The sequence below is a fragment of the Pristiophorus japonicus genome, chromosome 4 (assembly GCF_044704955.1).
Source record: "Pristiophorus japonicus isolate sPriJap1 chromosome 4, sPriJap1.hap1, whole genome shotgun sequence".
Classification (NCBI taxonomy): Eukaryota; Metazoa; Chordata; class Chondrichthyes; family Pristiophoridae; genus Pristiophorus; species Pristiophorus japonicus.
The window spans coordinates 229,345,586-229,366,546 of record NC_091980.1 but is presented as its reverse complement, the minus strand read 5'-3'; the positions used below and the strand labels follow the sequence as shown (position 1 = coordinate 229,366,546).

The window sequence follows — 20,961 nt, the reverse complement described above, 5'->3', positions numbered from 1 at the left end:
TGAATGAGAAAATACTGTACCTTGATTAGCTACCCAGTGCCATGTGACTCCAGCATATGGATGTCCAGATGTACACGCGCTCCAATGCGTAAGGAGAGAAGACCTCAGGACCGGGATTGCTGGTGGGCGCAGCAGGAACAGGCAGGTGCGCATCTTTTTTAACATTTTCTGTCGAGCGCCCGCGGGAAGCCCTCGACCAGGATTTCAGGGCTATTATCATCCCTTTGGTCATTTAAGTAACTCCTGCCTTCCACCCTATCACACTCCTTCCCTCACCCTTTTTCCCTGTCTCTGTACTAGCTTAAAACATATTACATTTGTAACATTTTCCTGTTCTGATGAAAGGTCACAGATCTGAAACGTTAACTGTTTCTCTCTCCACAGATGTTGCCAGATCTGCTGAATATTTCCAGCATTTTCTGCTTACATTTCAGATTTCCAGCATCCATGGTATTTTGCCTTTTTAACACAAGGGTGTTATTGTTTGAGTGAGATACAGCTCTGCTTCCATCATATAGCTTTCCAACTTGCAAAATCTAAGATAGCTTACTAAATTACTTTCTAAAAGATTTGCGTTACACCCTATGTCATCACTGTCATGTCTGTAACCTTTATGTAACAACACTGCAATACTGTATATACGTAAGAAATGCACACCTTGACCACAGGGGGTGAACTTGTGGGAGACACTCCTCACCTATACCACAATACCACAAATCCACACGAGGCACATTCTATGGACGAGGTCACTCCATGACCTGAACCTTTATTCAGAGGACCAAGAAGTGATGACCCTGCGTGGGACCTCCCTTTATATACCTGAGTGACCAGGTGAGGAGTGTCTCCCACAAGTTCACTCCCTGTGATCAAGGTGTGCATTTCTTACGTATATACAGTATTGCAGTGTTGTTACATAAAGGTTACATACATGACATCACCTCCCCCTCAACATCTTATTGGGATCATAGGTTAAGTCTCTCGGGTGGTCTGCGCTCTCTTGTGGAGCGCCGCAGTTGAGGCTCTGGTTGTTGAGCCTTGGTATACGTGTCTGTCACCTGTGGTGAGTCCGGGCTGACCGCAGGGACTGTGTATGCTGCTGAATGTTCTTGTTGCTCGTTCACTGGTGGTGTGAATACCATCTCATGATCTTCCTCAGGTTCCTCAGTGTCCATGCAGAACCTTTTTTTTTACTTGCTCCAGATGCTTGCGGCATATCTGCCCATTGTTAAGTTTAACCACTATGACCCTCTTCCCCTCTTTGTCTATTACAATACCCTCAAGCCATTTGGGTTCCAAAGCGTGATTGAGAACAAATACGGGGTCATCAAGTTCTATACATCTCCCCCTTGAATTTCGGTCATGGTACTCGTTTTGGGACTGGCGCTTGCCCTCAACAATGTCGGACAGGACTGGATGAATGAGGGACAGCCAAGTTTTGAGTGTTCGTTTCATGAGTAGCTCCGCGGGCGGGACCCCCGTGAGCGTATGCGGTCGGGACCTATAGGCCAGCAGGAGGCGCGATAGGCAGCACTGAAGGGAGGGTCCTTGAATCCGGAGCATGCCTTGCTTTATGTTTTGGACCGCACGTTCCGCCTGGCCATTGGAGGCCGGCTTGAACGGTGCTGTCCTTACATGGTTAATGCCATTACCCGACATGAACTCCCGGAATTCGTAGCTTGTGAAACATGGGCCATTATCGCTAACAAGGATGTCTGGCAAGCCGTTGGTTGCAAAGACCGCGCGCTGACTTGCCACGGTGGTGGATGTCGTGCACGAATTCAAAATGATGCACTCGATCCATTTCGAGTATGCATCAACCACAATGAGGAACATTTTTCCCATGAACGGGCCCGCATAGTCAAAGTGAATACGTGACCATGGCCTGGTGGGCAGGGCCACGGGCTGAGCGGGGCCTCCCTGGGGGCATTATCTAGCTGGGCACACGTCGTGCACCTGCGAACACCGTATTCCAGGTCCGAATCAATTCCCGGCCACCACACGTGTGACCGGGCAATGGCTTTCATCAGCACGATGCCTGGGTGCTCGCTGTGGAGATCCCTGATGAATGCTTCCCTGCCCCTCTGGGGCATGACTACCCAGCTGCCCCATAATAGACAGTCGGCTTGGATGGAGAGCTCATCCATCCGTTTGTGAAACGGTCTGACCTCCTCCGGGCATGTTCCGTGTGCAGGCGTCCAATCCCCAGTCAGGACACATTTCTTAATCAAGGATAGGAGGGGATCTCTGTTGGCCCAGATTTTGATCTGGCAGGCTGTGATGGGGGAGCCTGCGCTGTCAAAGGCATCGACAGCCATGACCATCTCAGCGCTTTGCTCCACTGCCCCCTCGGTGGTGGCCAATGGAAGCCTGCTGAGCGTGTCAGCGCAATTTTCGGTGCCGGGCCGGTGCCGGATGGTTTAGTCATAAGCAGCAAGCGTGAGAGCCCATCGCTGTATGCGAGCTGATGCATTGGCATTGGCATTGACGGCCTTGCTATCTGACAGCAGGGATGTTAACGGCTTGTGGTCCGTTTCTAATTCGAACCTCCTGCCAAAAAGGTACTGATGCATCTTTTTCACCCCATAGGCAGATGCGAATGCTTCCTTCTCAACCATCCCATAACCCCGTTCAGCTTGAGAGAGCGACCAGGAGGCACAAGCCACAGGTTGTAGTTGGCCCTCAGCGTTACCCTGCTGCAACACGCACCCAACCCCATAGGACGATGCATCGCATGTCAGAACCAATTTCTTATGGGGGTCGTACAGGGTCAACAACTTATTTGAACAAAGTAGGTTCCGCGCCCGATTGAAATCCCGTTCCTGACAGCCCCCCAAAACCAATCACAACCCTTACGCAGGAGCACGTGTAGCGGCTCCAACAATGTGCTTAAGTTCGGCAGAAAGTTCCCGAAATAGTTCAAGAGTCCCAGAAATGAACGCAACTCCAATGTGTTGCAGGGCCTGGGCGCTCGTCGAATCGCCTCCGTTTTGGATTCGGTAGGCCGAGTCCCGTCTGCAGCAACCCTCCTGCCCAGAAACTCGACCTCTGGAGCCAAAAACAAACACTTAGACTTCTTGAGTCGCAGGCCTACCTGGTCCAGTCGGCGTAGCACCTCCTCCAGGTTGTGGAGGTGTTCCTCGGTATCTCGACCTGTGATGAGGATGTCGTCCTGAAATACGATTGTTCCAGGAATGGATTTGAGCAGGCTTTCCATGTTTCTTTGAAAAATCGCAGCTGCTGATCGAATGCCAAACCGACACCTGTTGTAAACAAAAGTCCCTTGTGCGTGGTGTTGGTGGTCAGTAGTTTAGATTCGTCGGCCAGTTCTTGGGTCATGTAGGTTGAAGTGAGGTCCAACTTGGTGAACAGCTTGCCGCCTGCCAGCGTGGCAAAAAGGTCCTCCGCTCTCGGGAGCGGGTATTGGTCTTGTAGGGACACCAGGTTGATAGTGGCCTTGTAGTCGCCACAGATCCTGACCGAGCCATCCGCTTTTAGGACGGGAACGATGGGGCTTGTCCAGTCACTGAATTCAACGGGGGAGTTGATGCCCTCGCTCAGCAACCGGTCCAACTCGCTCTCAATTTTCTCCCACATCACATACGGCACAGCTCTGGCTTTGTGGTGCACTGGTCTGGCGTCCGGGGTGATGCGTATCACTACTTTGGTACCTTTAAACGTTCCGACGCCAGTACCGTTAATCTGTGCTGCCGGTGGCCATTCTCGTGGGTCGTTGATTCCCGTTTCTCGTCGCCGATGTAAAGTCCTTACACAATACCACAAATCCACACGAGGCACGTGCTATGGACAAGGTCACTCCATGACCTGAACCTTTATTCAGAGGACCAAGAAGTGATGAGCCTGCATGGGACCTCCCTTTATATACCTGGGTGACCAGGTGAGGAGTGTCTCCCACAAGTTCACCCCCTGTGGTCAAGGTGTGCATTTCTTACGTATATACAGTAGTGCAGTGTTGTTACATAAAGGTTATATACATGACAATCACCAAGAAAAATTTGTAATAAATCAAACAAAGTTGCATCACATTTCCTTACCTGCTATTTGCTGGTTCAGTTTGTTCGGAAGGCGAAACAGTTTGTACCGCAGTTTACTAGCTTCTATAGTTTCCACTTCAAGTACTTCATGAATGTGCCTTCGAGCTTCTTCCTAGTAACAACAACAACTTATATTTATTTTATGCCTTTAACGTAGTAAAACTTCAAGCCGCTTCACAGGAGTGTAATATAACAAAATTTGACTCATAATGAGATATTAGGATAGATGACCAAAAGCCTGGTCAAACAGGTAGGTTTTAAGGAATGTCTTAAAGGAGGAGAGAGAGGTAGAGTGGTGGAGAAATTTAGGGAGGGAATTCCAGAACTTATGGCCTTGGCAGCTGAAGGCACCAAGGGTGGAGCAATTATAGTCAGGGAACTCAAGGGGCCAGAATTAGAGGAACGCAGATAACTCAGGGGGTTGTGGAGCTGAAGGAAATGACAGAGATAAGGAGGGGCGAGGCCATGGAGGGATTTGAAAACAAGGAAGATAATTTTAAAATCGAGACATTGGTTAACTTGGAGCCAATGTATGTCAGCGAGCACAGGGATGATGAGTGAATGGGACTTGGTGCGAGTTAGGACACGGAAAGCAGAGCTTTGGATGAGTTTACGTAGATTAGAACGTGGGAGGCCGGCCAGGAGTGTGTTGGAAAAGTTAAGTCTAGAGATAACAAAGGCATGGATGAGGGGCAACTTTTAGATGAGAAATAGGAAGGGGCAGAGGATAAATCCTTGGGGGACACCAGAGGTAGCGATGCTGGAGCAGGATGAGAAGCCAACACAGGGGGCTCTCTGGCTACGATTAGATAGATAAGAATGGAAGCAGGTGAGTGCACTCCTATCCCAGCTGGACGACAGTGGAGAATCATTGGAGGAGGATGGTGTGGTCAATCATGTCAAAGGCTGCAGACAGGTTGAGAAGGACGAGATGTCTACCTTTGTCACAATCACATAGGATATAATTTGTCACTTTGATAAGAGCCGTTTTGGTATTGTGGCAGGGGCGGAAACCTGATTGGAGGGATGGAAACATGGTGTTCCTGGAAAGATGGGCTTGGGAAGTGACAACATGTTCAAGGACTTTGAAGAGGAAAGGGAGGTTGGAGATGGGGCGGTAGTTTGCAAGGATGGAAGGGATCAAGGGTTGCTTTTTGAGGAGAGGGGTGATGATGGCAGATGTGAAGGAGAGGGAGACATCACTTGAGGAGAGAGAACCATTAACAATAAGAATAATATACAATTATTTGTTTATTACAGATATGTAAAAAAAACTCATAACTAGCATTTAAAGTTATAGTCCCAACATGTTTTTCATATTGTAAACTAATTAAAGCCATCTGTGGCTAACTAAAGAAATAAAGGACAGTATCCAATTAAAAACAAGGTCATACAAAGTGGCCAAAACTCGTGGGAGGACAGAAGATTGGGAAGCTTTCAAAAGCCAGCAAAGAATGACTTAAAAAATGATTAAGAAAGGGAAGATAGACTATGAAAGTAAACTAGCACCGAAATATCAAAACAGATAGCATGAGTTTCTCTGGTATATAAAAAGGAAAAGAGTGGCTAAAGTAAATGTTGGTCCCTTAGAGGATGAGACCGGGGAATTAGTAATGGGGAACATGGAGATGGCAGAAACTCTGAACAAATATTTTGTATCAGTCTACGGTAGAGGACACTAACGATATCCCAATACTGAATAGTCAAAGGGCTATGGGAGGGAGGAACTTAACACAATCACAATCACTAAGGAGGTGGTACTCAGTAAGATAATGGGACTAAAGGTGGATAAATCCCCTGGACCTGATGGCTTGCATCCTCGGGCCTTGAGAAGTAGTGACAGGGATTGTGGATGCATTAGTTGTAATTTACCAAAGTTCTCTGGATTCTGGGGAGGTCCCAGAAGATTGGAAAACTACAAATGTAACACCCCTATTTAAAAAAGGAGTCAGACAAAAAGCAGGAAACTATAGACCAGTTAGCCTAACATCTGTGGTCGGGAAAATGTTGGAGTCCATTATTAAAGAAGCAGTAGCACGACATTTGGAAAAACATAATTCAATCAGATAGTGTCAGCATGGATTTATGAAAGGGAAGTCATGTTTGACAAATTTGATGGAATTCTTTGAGGATGTAACGAACAAGGTGGATAAAGGGGAACCAGTGGATGTAATGTATTTGGACTTCCAGAAAGCATTTGATAAGGTGCCACATAAAAGATTACTGCACAAGATAAAAGTTCACGGGGTTGGGGGAAATATATTAGCATGGATAGAGGATTGACTAACAGAAAACAGGGAATCGGGATAAATGGTTCATTCTCGGGTTGGCAATCAGTAACTAGTGGGGTGCCGCAGGGATCAGTGCTGGGTCCCCAACTATTTACAATCTATATTAATGACTTGGAAGAAGGGTCCGAGAGTAACATAGCTAAGTTTGCTGACGGTACAAAGACAGGAGGAAAAGCAATGTGTGAGGCGGACACAAAATATCTGCAAAAGGACATAGACAAGTTAAGTAAGTGGACAAAAATTTGGCAGATAGAGTATAATGTTGGAAAGTGTGAGGTCATGGCAGAAAAAAAAATCAAAGAGCAAGTTATTATTTAAATGGAGAAAGATTGCAAAGTGCTGCAATACAGCAGGACCTGGGGGTACTTGTGCATGATACACAAAAGGTTAGTATGCAGGTACAGCAAGTGATCAGGAAGGCCAATGGAATCGTGGCCTTTATTGCAAAGGGGATGGAGTATAAAAGCAAGGAAGTTTTGCTACAGTTATACAGGATATTGGTGAGGCCACACCTGGAATACTACATACAGTTTTGGTTTCCATATTTAAGAAAGGATATACTTGCTTTGGAGGCAGTTCAGAGAAGGTTCACTAGGTTGATTCCAGAGATGAGGGGGTTGACTTATGAGGAAAGGTTGAGTAGGTTGGCCTCTACTCATTGGAATTCAGAAGAATGAGAGGTGATCTTATCGATACGTATAAGATTATGAGGGGGCTTGACAAGGTAGATGCAGAGAGGATGTTTCCACTGATGGGGGAGACTAGAACGAGGGGGCATAATCTTAGAATAAGGGGCCTCCCATTAAAAACTGAGATGAGGAGGAATTTCTTCTCTGAGGGTTGTAAATCTGTGGAATTCACTGCCTCAGAGAGTTGTGGAAGCTGGGTCATTGAATAAATTTAAGACAGAGGTAGACAGTTTCTTAACCAATAAGGGAGTAAGGGATTATGGGGAGCGGGCAGGGAAGTGGACCTGAGTCCATGATCGTATCAGCCATGATTGTATTGAATGGCGGAGCAGGCTCAAGGGGCCGTATGGCCTACTCCTGCTCCTATTTCTTGTGTTCCTATTTCTGTGTATAGAATTAGTTCTTTGTGATCAACACTATGGGCCCAAGTTTCCACACTCTAAAAAACGGGCGCCCAGTTTTTCGCACCTAAAACGGCGCCTAAAAAAAAACTCGCAATTCTGGAGCGTTCTGCAGCTCCTTGTCTGCCTGGCGCGGCGCCCAGGGGGGCGGAGCCTACACTCGCGCCGATTTTGTAAGTGGGAGGGGGCGGGTACTATTTAAATTAGTTTTTTTCCTGCCGGCAACGCTGCGCGTGCGCGTTGGAGCGTTCGCACATGCTCAGAGTGAAAAAAACCTTGGCACTCGGCCATTTTTGTAGTTCTTTGTAGCTGTTTAATTTTTTAACATTTTTTAATAAAAGCACATTGCCATCAGCACATCAGCACTTGCAGCCTTCTCACTGTCTCCTTCCCCCCCCCCCCCACCCCCGCAGGAACGAAACGGCTGTTCCCTTCCCCCCTCCCCTCCGCAGGAACAAAACGGCTGTTTAATTCCCCCCCTCCCCTCCGCAGGAACAAAACGGCTGTTTAATTCCCCCCCTCCCCTCCGCAGGAACAAAACGGCTGTTCCCTTCCCCCCCTCCCCTCCGCGGGAACAAAACGGCTGTTCCCTTCCCCCCCTCCCCTCCGCGGGAACAAAACGGCTGTTCAATTCCCCCCTCCCCTCCGCAGGAACAAAACGGCTGTTCAATTCCCCCCCCCTCCCCTCCGCGGGAACAAAACGGCTGTTCAATTCCCCCCCCCTCCCCTCCGCAGGAACAAAACGGCTGTTCAATTCCCCCCCCCTCCCCTCCGCAGGAACAAAACGGCTGTTCAATTCCCCCCCCCTCCCCTCCGCAGGAACAAAACGGCTGTTCAATTCCCCCCCTCCCCTCCGCAGGAACAAAACGGCTGTTCAATTCCCCCCCCCTCCCCTCCGCAGGAACAAAACGGCTGTTCAATTCCCCCCTCCCCTCCGCAGGAACAAAACGGCTGTTCAATTCCCCCCCCCTCCCCTCCGCAGGAACAAAACGGCTGTTCCCTTCCCCCCCTCCCCTCCGCGGGAACAAAACGGCTGTTCAATTCCCCCCCTCCCCTCCGCGGGAACAAAACGGCTGTTCAATTCCCCCCCTCCCCTCCACGGGAACAAAACGGCTGTTCAATTCCCCCCTCCCCTCCGCAGGAACAAAACGGCTGTTCAATTCCCCCCCTCCCCTCCGCAGGAACAAAACGGCTGTTCAATTCCCCCCCCCTCCCCTCCGCAGGAACAAAACGGCTGTTCAATTCCCCCCCCCCTCCCCTCCGCAGGAACAAAACGGCTGTTCAATTCCCCCCCCCCTCCCCTCCGCAGGAACAAAACGGCTGTTCAATTCCCCCCTCCCCTCCGCAGGAACAAAACGGCTGTTCAATTCCCCCCCTCCCCTCCGCAGGAACAAAACGGCTGTTCAATTCCCCCCCCCCTCCCCTCCGCAGGAACAAAACGGCTGTTCAATTCCCCCCCCCCTCCCCTCCGCAGGAACAAAACGGCTGTTCAATTCCCCCCTCCCCTCCGCAGGAACAAAACGGCTGTTCAATTCCCCCCCTCCCCTCCGCAGGAACAAAACGGCTGTTTAATTCCCCCCCCTCCCCTCCGCGGGAACAAAACGGCTGTTTAATTCCCCCCTCCCCTCCGCAGGAACAAAACGGCTGTTTCCTTCTCCCCCCTCGCGGGAACGAACGCCTGCAACATTCTCCGTGCCTGAAGCACTTTCACACAGGTAGGAAGATGGTTTATTTAATCTTTTCTTTGCTTATAAATGTTTATTCAGGTTGGATTTATTTGTATAATATTTGTAGAAGTATAAATAAGGATTTATTGTAGAATTTAATGACTTCCCTTCCCAGCCCCCCCTCCCCCTCCATCTCGTTCTGGACGCCTAATTTGTAACCTGGGCCTTATTTTTTAATGTGTAGAACAAGTTTTTTCAGTTCTACAAAAATCTTCACTTGCTCCATTCTAACTTAGTTTGGAGTACTTTTTCACTGTGGAAACTTTGAAATCAGGCGTCAGTGGCCGGACACGCCCCATTTTGAAGAAAAAATTCTGTTCCAAAGTAGAACTGTTCTACCTGACTAGAACTGCAGAAAAAAAAATGTGGAGAATTGCGATTTCTAAGATGGTCTGTTCTCCACCAGTTGCTCCTAAAAATCAGGCGCAAATCATGTGGAAACTTGGGCCCAATGAGTGAAATATTTGCTGCAAAAGAAAAAGATTTTTTACACCTGAGACAATGTCAAGTCATTAGGATAGATTTTGTGTGTTTGGATTCCTGGCAGAGAGCTTTTGCACATCAAGAACATGTATTGGGAATTTGGGAATGGAGCTCAGGCATCTCAAAGGATCTGGTTTGGAATAGCACTGCTCCAAAATGAACTTTAACTAAACCTTGGAACCATACTCTAATATACCACAGTGAAGCTTATGTAACTGGCCTCAGCCATCCGTTATGCTGGAGATTTTGCATTAAAGTGGAGCAGACTTTTCTACATTCGAATACAAAATAGTATACTGCTGTCAATATGGAATCACAGTGACAACTGCGAGACAACCTGAGATTAGAGGCAATTTTACAAATTCAGCTCCCAACACAGAGCTTCGCATGCCAGGAATGAATATCATGTAGGTGAGCAGGCCCTGTGGGATTTTCCCTCCATGGATTTTAATGGATGGCAATTTCTACGAGGTGCAGTAATCTGCACGCCCAAATGTTTAATATGTACTATGGAATTGATCTCACAAAATCAGAGACGGATTAAGGGTACCTCGGGCCCCGGGAGGTACCCCGGCCATGGGCCTCCTACTCCCATTCACATCTTGCAGTAAATGACATTTGTGACTGAAGTCACAGAGTATGCTGAGTATGCATCTGGTCAGGTCAGGTCAGATTTACATCTCAGGTTATGTTCTCATTGATACTATGCTGACACTTATTTTAATATTTTATTATGTTTCCAAAAAACCAAACTGATACCTTGATGAAACCCTGTATAAACAGTAAACAACAACGCTTTAATTTTTTAAAATTCTTACATTGTGAAACTAAATCGACAATAACAACAATTTAGAACAAGACAGCGCAATTTCTTTGGAAGACCATCATTTGTCATTTGCATTCTATTTTTTCCCACAGAGGCAACTACAAGTATAGCATTACATTGATCTTTTCCTAAATTTTTGTCGGCTAAACTCGTCAATGATTTTCGAGAAGTCAAGTCCTCTCAGTACTGGTACTTTGCTCTCGATGTTCATTATAAGAACAAACATTAATATAAATCCTGATTTACTCATCTTGAAAGTCCAGCGCCTGTTTTGGTGCTCAGATAGCATGCTAACTACAAGAACTGGGACCAGACCTTTAAGCTAGTACCTCTTATTATGTACATTCTTCACCAATAGATAATCAAATAGCATCTGAAGCAGTGATAATAACAATACAAAATAATGACAAAAACGTTATTAGATAAGTCTACAAACATTAGTGTTGGATTAACCATGTCATTTCAGTACAACACGCTGGGCCAGAAGTGTTGGCTGGCGCTGTCCTGCCAGGCACCGCAGACGTCCAGAGTCTATATAGATGAAGTCGAGAATAACATGCGCCTGAGTCCTCGCGGCTTCGCTCCGCTCTTGCTACGTCACTTATCTCATTACTGTTTACCCTTACCCTTAATCCGACCCTGTATGGGCCCACTCTAGGTTTGGGCCCCGGGTGACTGCCCCATTTGCCCCCACCCCCAATCCTTCCCTCCACAAAATGTAAATATTAAACACTTATGATTACTTCCAAACCAGCACTCTGCATTCCCTCAGCCCTTCTACAGTTGCTTTCTAGCATTCCTGGTTGTACACTGTTACAAATCCTTTTTGAATAAAGCGTACGTGGCCCCAAATCATGGGAACATATAAATGACATCATCTGTTTACCATTAGCATATTAAAATTAAGCTCCCAGATGTTTCTGATGGAACCTTCTGCACTGAGTTAAATGGTGTCTGAATTATGCATGAGGCACAAAATGTTCTGGAAATCCATCATCATCAATCGCAGTCCATTTTGTTTATGCTCAGCTACGCATGTGTGAGCTATTTGACAGGACTTTGCAAAGATGACAACCCCTGCCCATTGTGTTCTAATCCATTATACTACCAGTCACATTATAATTTTGGGGCTAAAATTCTTCATACTTTAATTTATTTTATTTTGTGGTGGCAACACAAAACCTAGAGAATCCTCTCCGTAGAAATTACTGACTCAGAGGAGGGGGGAAGGAAGGCGTTAATCCGGCCTGCCTCGAGGCCGATGTCCGCCATGCCTGACTCTGTCCCACGTTATGTCAGGAGCTGGGTCAACCCTTTCCTCTACACCTTGCTGATGAAAAATTACAAAGAGTACTTGAGAACCCAACGGTTAAACTCCGTGTAGTTCTCACAAAGAAAACACCACAGGAATTAATCTCAAAGATCAGTGTTTCTGGGAGTCAGCAGTGCACTGACAATCTATCACATAATTAAAAGGGACTGGAGAGGAGGCTTGTACAATTTAACCTGCAAGTACGTACATGTGGAATTTATTTTTAATTATTTTTCCTTTGTCCATTTCAAAGTCGGTCATTTCCATCAACAGATTATCTTGACCTATTACGTGAACACATGGTCTTATCTCGCTCCCCATCATATAAAGTCATTGAAATAATGTGTGTGGTCTGGTTGGTTTTCCAAATGAGTCTATTTAAACAGGAGAGTCCAGGAAGATAACCTTTTGTTTAAAATATAGATCCACTTTTATAGTGAAAATATTGGACTTAAAAATCTGGTTTGATTTAAACAAGCAGCTCTTGACAATTAAAATGGGTGAGTATTTTGAACTAAAAGTATTCAAACACAACTTCTTTTGGTGACCATCTTTCTTTAATTTCTGACAGCAAGTTATTTTGGAAAGACACGAAATGTATTTAAAACAGTCCCTCGCAATCTCTACATTGTATCAGTGAATCTAAAAAAGGACTTATTCATATTTCAAGAACACAATGAAAGATTGCTTTTCAAAACAGAACAATGAAATTAAAAAGGCACCGCAGAGATCTAATCCTTTGCATCTTGTAAAATATAGACTGCAGTGGCTTGAAGCAACAGGACAGGGGAAATCAAATGCTCAAAGTCATACTTAGTAATACATAACAATATGTGTACATACAGACAATATTAGTCTTTATTTTGGGGGGGGAGGGGGAGGGAATCTGTCAACTATAGCTCAATGGGTAACACTGAGTCAGAAGGTTGTGGGTTCAAGTCCCACTGTAGAGACTTCAGCACATAATTCAGCCTGACATGTCAATGCAGTAATGAGAGAGTTGAAGGGAATCCTCACAGAGCTGTTCTGACCTCACAGAGCAGATCCGAATTGGAACAGCGTTTGGAAAGAGCCCTGGAACTCGCCGAGTGTTGTCTTGGACAGCCATTGACTAATGGAGCCGCAGGACCCACAATTCTCTGCGCCCCAGCAACTGCTCTATCGACCGTGCTGCTTTCCCCGCTGAGGATGTGCGTGCTTCCCAGGACTGCAGTACATTCTCAAAAGAGTCAGACTCAGTGGAAACAGAAGAAACCGAGAAGTGGTAGGTAGGATGAGGAAGGCGCTGCACCATCGATATAATAGTGTTGGGGCCCTCGCTATATGTCCAGTGGGCCCGGGGGTTCTGACTCTGGGCCTGAGACTTGCACTCGGTGACTTGTTGCTGAGGCCTGCACTCACTCCCACTGATTCCTGAACCCACACTGTGCACGCTCCAGCCACACTTTAGAGCAACCCATGCAGAAGCCTATCAGAGAAAGTTGAGGACCTCAATGTCTACGGCAGGCACGAAAGTGAATACAGTTATATTTTTATTATCTTATATTGGGAATATATTTATTTTCTGGTTAACTTTTTAAAAATAAATTATCCCGATATCTGTGGTGAACCTCTTCAGGCAAAACTTAAAAAAAATATTTCAATCCATGTGCTGTAATACAGACAAAGGTGAGCTATGGATGTGTAACCCAAGAAGACAGTCCTGAACTGGAAATAAGAACATAAGAATTAGGAACAGGAGTAGGCCATCTAGCCCCTCGAGCCTGCTCCGCCATTCAATAAGATCATGGATGATCTGTTCGTGAACTCATCTCCACTTACCCGCCCTCTCCCCGTAACCCTTAATTCCCTTATTGGTTAAAAATCTATCTATCTTTGACTTGAAAACATTCAATGAGCCAGCCTCAACTGCGTCCTTGGGCAGAGAATTCCACAGATTCACAACCCTCTGGGAGAAGAAATTCTTTCTCAACTCGGTTTTAAATTGGCTCCTCTGTATTTTGAGGCTGTGCCCCCTAGTTCTAGTCTCCCCTACCAATGGAAACAACCTCTCTGCCTCTATCTTGTCTATCCCTTTCATGATTTTAAATGTTTCTATAAGATCACCCCTCATCCTTCTGAACTCCAAGGAGTAAAGACCCAGTCTACTCAATCTATCATCATAAGGTAATCCCCTCATTTCTGGAATCAGCCTAGTGAAACGTCGCTGTACCCATTCCAAAGCTAGTATATCCTTCCTTAAGTAAGGTGACCAAAACTGCACGCAGTACTCCAGGTGCGGCCTTACCAATACCTTATACAGTTGCAGCAAGACCTCCCTGCTTTTGTACTCCATCCCTCTCGCAATGAAGGCCAACATTCCATTTACCTTCCTGATTACCTGCTGCACCTGCAAACTAACCTTTTGGGAAGAGTTTCATGTACAAGGACCCTCCCACTATTCATCGGGGACTTGGCCTGGAGGGTGGTGCACGGAGCAGTGCCGTGCAACAAATTTTTAAGCCGGTTCACGGACTCCCAGGCCGCCTGCAATTTCTGCGGTCTGGAGGAGTCCGTGTTCCATGTTTTTATTGAATGCACAAGGTTGCAGCCCCTGTTCCACTATTTGAAGGGGCTGCTCCTGAAATTCTGGCTGCACTTCAGTCCCACTCTCCTGATCTTTGGGCACCCTGTGCGGAGGGGAGCGGGTAGGTCCGAAGGCCTCCTCGTAGGACTGCTCCTGGGCATGGCCAAGGGTGCCATCAGCCGGTCCAGGCAGCGGGCGGTCGAGGGGGTCGTTCAACCTGACTCCCTGCCTCTCTTCCGCTCTTACATCCGGTCCAGGGTGTCCTTGGAGATGGAGCACGCGGTGTCCACCGGTACGCTCGCGGCCTTCCGCGAGAGGTGGGCACCGGAGGGACTGGAGTGCATCATCACGCCCGGCAACCAAATTTTAATTTGATTTTACGTTTTAAAGTTAATTTGTTTTAATTGCCGGTGCTTTTAGTGTCCCCTTCCCTTTTATAGGGGGCACTGGGGAAAAATTGTGAATTTAGTGCCCAAAAAAAAAAAAGAAAAAAAAAACAAACAAAAAAAAAAAAAAGGGGGGGGAAAAAAAGGGCCTTGTAAATGTCTGAAGTGTCACCCAGGTCGGGTGGCACCGTTTAATGTTTTATGTTTTGCAGGTGAACTCCAAAAAGAGTTTCATGTACAAGGACCCCCAGGTCCCTCTGCACCACAGCATGTTGTAATTTCTCCCCATTCAAATAATATTCCCTTTTACTGTTTTTTTCCCCCAAGGTGGATGACCTCACACTTTCCGACATTGTATTCCATCTGCCAAACCTTAGCCCATTCGCTTAACCTATCCAAATCTCCTTGCAGCCTCTCTGAGTCCTCTACACAACCCGCTTTCCCACTAATCTTAGTGCCATCTGCAAATTTTGTTGCACTACACTGTGTCCCCTCATCTAGGTCATCTATGTATATTGTAAACAGTTGTGGTCCCAGCACTGATCCCTGTGGCACACCACTAACCACTGATTTCCAACCGGAAAAGGACCCATTTATCCCGACTCTCTGCTTGCTGTTCGCCAGCCAATTCTCTATCCATGTTAATACATTTCCTCTGACTCCGCGTATCTTTATCTTCTGCAGTAACCTTTTGTGTGGCACCTTATCGAATGCCTTTTGGAAATCTAAATACACCACATCCATCGGTACACCTCTATCCACCATGCTCGTTATATCCTCAAAGAATTCCAGTAAGTTAGTTAAACGTGATTTCCCTTTCATGAATCCATGCTGCGTCTGCTTGATTGCACTATTCCTATCTAGATGTCCCGCTATTTCTTCCTGAATGATAGTTTGAAGCATTTTCCCCACTACAGATGTTAAACTAACCGGCCTATAGTTACCTGCCTTTTGCCTGCCCCCTTTTTTAAACAGAGGCGTTACATTAGCTGCTTTCCAATCCGCTGGTACCTCCCCAGAGTCCAGAGAATTTTGATAGATTATAACGAATGCATCTGCTATAACTTCCGCCATCTCTTTTAATACCTTGGGATGCATTTCATCAGGACCAGGGGACTTGTCCACCTTCAGTCCCATTAGCCTGTCCAGCACTACCCTCCTAGTGATAGTGATTGTCTCAAGGTCCTCCCTTCCCACATTCCTGTGGCCTGCAAATTTTGGCATGGTTTTTGTGTCTTCCACTGTGAAGACGGAAGCAAAATAATTGTTTAAGGTCTCAGCCATTTCCACATTTCCCATTATTAAATCCCCCTTTTCATCTTCTAAGGGACCAACATTTACTTTAGTCACTCTTTTCCGTTTTATAGATCTGTAAAAGCTTTTACTATCTGTTTTTATGTTTTGCACAAGTTTACCTTCGTAATCTATCTTCCCTTTCTTTATTGCTTTTTTAGTCATTCTTTGCTGTTGCTTAAAATTTTCCCAATCCTCTAGTTTCCCACTACCCTTGGCCACCTTATACGCATTGGTCTTTGATTTGATACTTTGCTTTATTTCCTTGGTTATCCACGGCTGGTTATCCCTTCTCTTGCCGCCCTTCTTTTTCACTGGAATATATTTTTGTTGCGCACTATGAAAGAGCTCCTTAAAAGTACTCCACTGTTCCTCAATTGTGCCACCGTTTAGTCCTTGTTTCCAGTCTACTTTAGCCAACACTGCCCTCATCCCACTGTAGTCCCCTCTGTTTAAGCATAGTACGCTCATTTCTAATACAACTTCCTCATCCTCAATCTGTGTTACAAATTCAACCATATTGTGATCACTCATTCCGAGAGGATCTTTTACGAGGAGATTGTTTATTTTTCCTGTCTCATTGCACAGGACCAGATCTAAGATGGCTTGCTCCTTTGTAGGTTCTGTTACATACTGTTCTAAGAAACAATCTCGTATGCATTCTATGAATTCCTCCTCCAGGCTACCCCGTGCGATTTGATTTGACCAATCGATATGTAGGTTAAAATCCCCCATGACTACTGCCGTTCCTTTTTCACATGCCTTCATTATTCCCTTGATTATTGCCCGCCCCACCGTGAAGTTATTATTTGGGGGCCTATAAACTACGCCCACCAGTGACTTTTTCCCCTTACTATCTCGAATCTCCACCCACAATGATTCAACATTTTGTTCATTGGAGCCAATATCATCCCTCACAACTGCCCTGATATCATCTTTTATTAACAGAGCTACCCCACCTCCTTTCCCTTCTTGCCTATCTTTCTGAATCGTCAGATACCCCTGTATGTTTAATTCCCAGTCTTGGCCACCTTGCAACCATGTTTCTGTAATGGCCACCAAATCATACCCATTTGTAATGATTTGTGCCGTCAACTCATTTACTTTATTTCGAATGCTGCGTGCATTTAGGTAGAGTGTTTTCATCCTAGTTTTTAAACCATGATTTTTAGTTTTCACCCCTCCTGCAGCCCTTTTATATTCAGTGGCCCTTTTTGTTTCTTGCCTTTGGTTTCTCTGCCCTCCACTTTTACTCATCTCTTTTCTGTCTTTTGTTTTTGTCTCCTTTTTGTTTCCCTCTGTCTCCCTGTATTGGTTCCCATCCCCCTGCCATATTAGTTTAACTCCTCACCAACAGCACTAGCAAACACTCCCCCTAGGACATTGGTTCCGGTCCTGCCCAGGTGCAGACCGTCCAGTTTGTACTGGTCCCACCTCCCCCAGAACCTGTTCCAATGCCCCACGAATTTGAATCCCTCCCTGCTGCACCACTGCTCAAGCCACGTATTCATCTGTGCTATCCTGCGATTCCTACTCTGACTAGCACGTGGCACTGGTAGCAATCCCGAGATTACTACTTTTGAGGTCCTACTTTTTAATTTAGCTCCTAGCTCCTTAAATTCGTCTCGTAGGACCTCATCCCTTTTTTTACTTATGTCGTTGGTACCAATGTGCACCACGACAACTGGCTGTTCTCCCTCCCTTTTTAGAATGTCCTACACTCGCTCGGAGACATCCTTGACCCTTGCACCAGGGAGGCAACATACCATTCTGGAGTCTCGATTGCGGCCGCAGAAACGCCTATCTATTCCCCTTATGATTGAATCCCCGATCACTATCGCTCTCCCACTCTTTTTCATGCCCTCCTGTACAACAGAGCCAGCCACGGTGCCATGAACTTGGCTGCTGCTGCGCTCCCCTGATGAGTCATCTCCCTCAACAGCACTCAAAGCAGTGTATCTGTTTTGCAGGGGGATGACCAGATGGGACCCCTGCACTACCTTCTTTGTACTACTCTTCCTGCTGGTCTTCCATTCCCTAGCTGGCTGTGGATCCTTCTCATGCGGTAAGACCAACTCACTACACGTGCCACTTATGTCATCCTCAGCATCGTGGATGCTCCAGAGTGAATCCACCCTCAGCTCCAATTCCGCAACGCGGTCCGTCAGGAGATGGAGGCGGATACACTTCTCACACACGTAGTTGTCAGGGACACCGGAAGTGTCCCTGAATTCCCACATGGTACAGGAGGAGCATATCACGTGACCGAGCTCACCTGCCATGCCTTAACCTTTAGATACCCTTAAATTGATAACAACAATGTTACAGTTTACTTACTGATATAAAAAAGAAAAAGAAAAGCTACTCACCAATCACCAGCCAATCACTTACCCCCTTGGCTGTGACGTCATCTTTTGATTCCTTTCTACTTCTTTTTTGCTTTCTCTCCCGCTGTAGCTGCACAAGTACGCCTTTTATAGGTCACTCCGACACTGCTCCCGCCTCTCACCAACTGCCGCTGGCTCTCGAGCTCCCGCTGGGCCTTTTATAGGCCGCTCCGACACTGCTCCCGCCTCTCACCAACTGCCGCTGGCTCTCGAGCTCCCGCTGGGCCTTTTATAGGCCGCTCCGACACTGCTCCCGCCTCTCACCAACTGCCACAATCATTGTCACAAAGCTCCCTTTCTTCAGTGTAAACTTTTCTCTCTCTATTTCTCAAACTGTATCTTCTGCCTTCAGTCTCTTTGGTTGTTTCTTCATTTGTTGACCCCAAAATCTTTCCAGTGCAGAAAACTTGCTTGACTTGAGACTTGAAATGTTGATGTGAATTAATGTCTGATTAAAACTGAACAATACCAAGGCAGGAGACGGAGGGAAAGGGAAGCACTTTTTAATCTTCGACTGCAGTTCTACAAGCGATTTTGCTCCCATGGAAAGTGGTTTTGGGAGCACTTCAATGAAAAAGTGGTGGTAGAACCCAAGAGATAATTGAGGTTACTAAAGGTGTGAGGAATGAGTCTCGTACAGGTTTATGTTTGCAATGAGTGCATGTTAACTCCAGCTTTAGTTTCTCACCAGCTTCCAACAAATGTTGGAAGCAAAGTTATTGCTAATGTCTGGTGTAATAAGAAGAACATTTAACAGAACAATTCATTTTGGTTCATGAAGTGTTTTCCTTCCACCAACAATATCCAGTCTATTTGTTTTTGGGATGAGACATTAAATCTGTTCCTGTGGTTCAGATGGATTAATAAAAGACAGCCGGATGGATGTGTTGAAGGCAAATCATGGCTTGTGTGAGACTTCACCCAGAATATATATTGAATTCAGGTTCCTTTTCCCCAAACCTGACATAATGGTCATCTTTGGTTTAATTGCTAATGAATTTAATCTGACAGGAACGGGAGATCACCTGGACAATCTTAGATAATTAATGTGACCTTGCTTATAGTTGCTAATGTGTTTGTTTCAGTGCCTCTATTGTTCTGACCAATCTGCCATTAACACCTCATCATTATAGGCAGTCCCTCAAAATCGAGGAAGACTTGCTTCCACTCCAAAAGTGAGTTCTCAGGTGTCTAAACAGTCCAATTCGGGAATTACAGTCTGTCGCAGGTGGGACAGACAGTTGTTGCAGGAAAGGGTGGGTGGGGAGTCTGGTTTGCCGCACGCTCCTTCCGCTGCCTGCGCTTGTTTTCTGCATGCTCTCGGCGACGAGACTCGAGGTGCTCAGCACCCTCCCGGATGCTCTTCCTCCACTTAGGGTGGTCTTTGGCCAGGGCCTTCCAGGTGTCGGTGGGGATGTTGCACTTTATCAAGGAGGCATTTCCGAACCTAAAACAACTCAACTCGGGAGCAACAAAGCAGCTTTACAGGCGGCTTAAGGCCGAGGTCCAACAAAAAACCCGCGACTTAAAGAATAGATGGTGGGTGGAGAAAGCACAGGAGATTCAGCAGCTGGTCTACGGCCATGATGTGCAAGGATTCTTCACCGTAGTCAAGACCACCTACGGTCCAAGCACCCAAGACCCCACCCCACTGCTGGGGAGACACTCATTAAGGACACTGAGGCAGTCAGGACCTACTGGAAGGAGCACTTTGAAAATCTCCTTAATCGAGACTCTGCCTTTGACATGAGTGTCCTTGATTCTATCCTGCAGCATGCTACCCGCCACCATCTCAGCAAAACCCCAGCCCTGCAGAGGTATTAACACCTCACATGGGATGTTACTGACCCATATGTTTTCATCCTACGCCACCATTGCCCCGACTAATCTCTAATATTAGCATATCCTAATCGGACAATGACCCCGAGATGTTATGATTAACTTTGATGGGACACCTGACAGAGCAAATTCTAACATGAGCCACATGTAATATCGTTTTTGTAAGAGCTATCACCTTTTAGAGATGAAATAAAGCCACTAATGATGTTTATAAACCAAACAAAAAGCAACTGATTACATGATTTTTAAGTAATAAAAACAGAAAATGCTGGCAATCTCAGCAGGTCAAGCAGCGTCTGTGGAGAGAAACAGAGTTAACATTTCAGGTCTGCGACCTTTTCGTTTCAGATTCCAGCATCCACAGTATTTTGCTTTTGTATTCATGATTTTTAAGCGTTAGTCTGATTGTCTCATGGTTTGAGATGGTGGGATGGCAATATGGCATTACTGTATATATGCTTTTGAGTGGTTGCTGTTGTAAAATTTGCCCACAGACAAAAAAGGTCACGCTCAAAGGAGCCCATGGCCCGCTCAGTACTAAAAAAAATTGGGAGGACATTGATTATAACCACGAGTATTTAAACTTTATACAAATCCTACCTACACCTTACCAGCTGACTAATTCCTTCTGCAATTCGTTTGAAAAGTCGAACAGATTCATGATCAAAACAAATATTTTTCTTTTTCAGTTGTTTTTCTGAAAAACAAA

The 20,961-nt window shown here is 46.1% G+C and overlaps 1 protein-coding gene across 1 annotated transcript in view; it reads right to left on the bottom strand.

Moving 5' to 3' along the window:
- ccdc175 (coiled-coil domain containing 175) overlaps positions 1-20,961 on the bottom strand; it is a 253,696-nt gene that overhangs the window by 217,361 nt on the left and 15,374 nt on the right. Inside the window, exons 2-3 of the mRNA XM_070879130.1 lie at positions 20,864-20,949; positions 4,053-4,164 (exon numbers count right to left, since the gene is read on the bottom strand). Of these exons, the coding sequence (XP_070735231.1) occupies positions 4,053-4,164; positions 20,864-20,949 (198 nt within the window). The remainder of the gene's footprint in view (positions 1-4,052; positions 4,165-20,863; positions 20,950-20,961) is intronic.